This window comes from Pteropus vampyrus, unplaced genomic scaffold (assembly GCF_000151845.1).
Source record: "Pteropus vampyrus isolate Shadow unplaced genomic scaffold, Pvam_2.0 Scaffold296, whole genome shotgun sequence".
Lineage (NCBI taxonomy): Eukaryota > Metazoa > Chordata > Mammalia > Chiroptera > Pteropodidae > Pteropus > Pteropus vampyrus.
The window spans coordinates 514,928-516,403 of record NW_011889077.1 but is presented as its reverse complement, the minus strand read 5'-3'; the positions used below and the strand labels follow the sequence as shown (position 1 = coordinate 516,403).

At 68.2% G+C, this 1,476-nt stretch overlaps 1 protein-coding gene across 1 annotated transcript in view; it reads left to right on the top strand.

Moving 5' to 3' along the window:
• The window catches only part of PFKL (phosphofructokinase, liver type), a gene marked incomplete at its 5' end in the record, with an annotated part of 22,755 nt that overhangs the window by 12,058 nt on the left and 9,221 nt on the right, over nucleotides 1-1,476 (top strand). Inside the window, 3 exon segments of the mRNA XM_023521132.1 lie at nucleotides 112-237; nucleotides 1,142-1,206; nucleotides 1,339-1,405. Of these exon segments, the coding sequence (XP_023376900.1) occupies nucleotides 112-237; nucleotides 1,142-1,206; nucleotides 1,339-1,405 (258 nt within the window).

The following is a 1,476-nucleotide window of genomic DNA, read 5'->3' as shown; positions in this document are numbered from 1 at the left end:
CACGTGTGTGCATGTGCGTGCACACGCATGCATGCGCGTGCACATGCGTGCATGCAGGGTGAGGGGTGGGCTGAGCCTGCCTGAGCCCCGCCCCTTCCCCCTCCCGCTCAGAGTAGCAAGATGGGCATGGAGGCGGTGATGGCGCTGCTGGAGGCCACGCCCGACACGCCGGCCTGCGTGGTCAGCCTGTCCGGGAACAAGTCCGTGCGGCTGCCCCTCATGGAGTGTGTGCAGGTGGTGAGTATGTGGCCCCTGCCTCCTGAGGACGGTGCTCTGGGGCCTTTGTGGCTCTCCCCTCCCCGCCGGAACCACCGGTCCCTCCAGGCTCGCCGGCCCCCCGACTCTGGGCAGGCCCCCCCCAGTCTCGTCTCTCGTGTTTGGGGGAGCAGGCAGCAGGTGCATCGCCACCTCCTGTCCTGGCCGTCTGGGTTCGTTGCTCCCCCTATGCCCCAGCTGGCCTCAGGGTATCTGAAGCCTGCAGCCCTCCAGGTGGCGGGTGAACGTGTCCCAGGGTGGGCTGAGCCTTGAGAGATGGTGGGAGCTAAGCTGAGGTCACTTAGCTTCCCAGAGCCAGTGGCTGTGGACGCAGCTAGCACACTGGGGCGGGGGAGGGGGAGCATCTGGGGCAAAGGTGGGAGGGAGGAGGAGTGGGTGGCTAGAGCTGCTGGGTGACCTCTGGCAGACGGTGTGGGGACATTTGGTGTGGCCAGAGCAGGGGCCACAGGAAGGGGGAGTGGGAGGTGAGGGCCCAGAGGCTGAGAGGCTGGGCACGGGGACGCTGGCCCTGATCCGCAGGTTTGGGGGGCCCTGCGCCGGGTGAGGGGTGGGCACGCTGACACTTCTCTCGGAAGAATCTCCTGCTGTGACGTCACTGGCCGTGCTTCTGGGCTGGGCGTCAGCTGTGGTCCAGGGGCCAGATGGGCCTCGATCGGGCTCCGGGGGCTGAGGAGGAGCAAGGGTGGCCGGGGAAGGCCTGGGGGCCAGGCCAGGTGGGCCCCGCTCAGCTTCAGTCAGCCCTCCTGGTTGCTGGCCTTGGCAGTGACCGCTGTCCCGCAGTCTGAGACAGGCTCGCCGCGTCGGGTGGTGGCTGTGAGTGCTGCAGACCCCCCCACCCCCCAGTCTGTGCTCTGTGTTTTTTAAGACAAAGGAGGTCCAGAAGGCCATGGATGAGAAGAGGTTCGACGAGGCCATCCAGCTCCGCGGCAGGTGAGGGCCTCGCGGGCTCGGGGTCCACGGCAGACTCCCAGGCCTCTGGCACCCCGCCGTGCCCTTGACACGCAGGACACACACACCTGCAGAGGTGGCGACTGCACTCTGCTGACACCCTCTTCCTGTGAGTGAGTGGCCGAGCAGTCTGCAGGAGGAACGGGGCCTCATGGCCCCCGAGGCGGGCCGCAGGCTGGCCGTGGGGCGGACGGGAGCCGCCGACCCCGGGCGGGCTGGCTGAGCTGTGAGGGCGTTGGGGTCACGTGGAGC